The 950-nt window shown below is 63.6% G+C and overlaps 1 protein-coding gene across 1 annotated transcript in view; it reads left to right on the forward strand.

The window, feature by feature from the left end:
- The window catches only part of LOC104617246 (digestive cysteine proteinase 2-like), a gene marked incomplete at its 5' end in the record, with an annotated part of 1,500 nt that extends 912 nt beyond the window's left edge, over positions 1–588 (forward strand). Inside the window, 2 exons of the mRNA XM_010282511.1 lie at positions 15–189; positions 416–588. Coding sequence (XP_010280813.1) covers positions 15–189; positions 416–588 — 348 coding nt within the window. The remainder of the gene's footprint in view (positions 1–14; positions 190–415) is intronic.
- Between the last annotated feature and the right edge of the window lie 362 nt (positions 589–950).

Here is a 950-nt window from a genome sequence, read left to right on the forward strand (position 1 = left end):
GCCACTACAACCAGTCTGAGATGCTGGCCAAGATCACGGGCTACGTCAACGTCACCTCAGGCAACATCACGGCGGTCAAAGCTGCCATCTACAAGCACGGCCCCGTGGCTGTCAGCATCGACGCCTCGCACAGGACCTTCTCCTTCTACTCCAACGGCATCTACTACGAGCCCAAGTGTGGTGAGTCGGGTGGCACACGGGGCACGGGAGGACCTGGGTGCCCAGGGAAATGCCAGGACACCCAGGATCCCCACCTTGTTGTGGAGCGTCTTGGGCAGGGGAGGAAGAGGAAACCGGTCCTGCAGCCCCCCACCAGTGCTGCCGGCAGCCCCGGGAGCCGGGATGCTCTCCGGACAGGAATGCTCTCCAGACGAGCCATCTGCCATGTCATCCCCCGCAGCGAACGAGCCGGGAGCGCTGGACCACGCAGTGCTGGCCGTGGGCTACGGCGTCCTGCAGGGAGAGACCTACTGGCTCATCAAGAACTCCTGGTCCACGTACTGGGGCAACGACGGCTACATCCTCATGGCCATGAAGGACAACAACTGCGGCGTGGCCACCGAAGCCACCTACCCCATCCTGGCCTGAGCCACCTCTCAACTCCACAGGGAGAGCCCTTGGTGATGCTCTCAACACCCATCCCTGGATCAGCCCCATTGGTGTGACATGTTGGGGACATGGTGGGACAGGGCCGTGGGGTGCTGGACAAGGGGCTGGATGGGGACCCAGCTCTGCTCTTGCCAATAAAGACCTCGGAAAAATACCGGTTTGCTTCTACAGGAGGGGTTCAACTGCTTCCCACCCAGCTCTGCCCTCTTTGCAGTGTGTGACACATCCGTCCCCCGCACGGGTCCCTGTCCCAGGCTCGTTTTCGGGGCCCCCTCGAGGAGCGGACGGTGCCTGCCCGGCGGAGCCAGCTGGCTCTCGCGGGCGGTCCCAGGCACCCAGGG

Source organism: Phaethon lepturus, unplaced genomic scaffold, assembly GCF_000687285.1.
Source record: "Phaethon lepturus isolate BGI_N335 unplaced genomic scaffold, ASM68728v1 scaffold33802, whole genome shotgun sequence".
In the NCBI taxonomy this organism is placed as follows: domain Eukaryota; kingdom Metazoa; phylum Chordata; class Aves; order Phaethontiformes; family Phaethontidae; genus Phaethon; species Phaethon lepturus.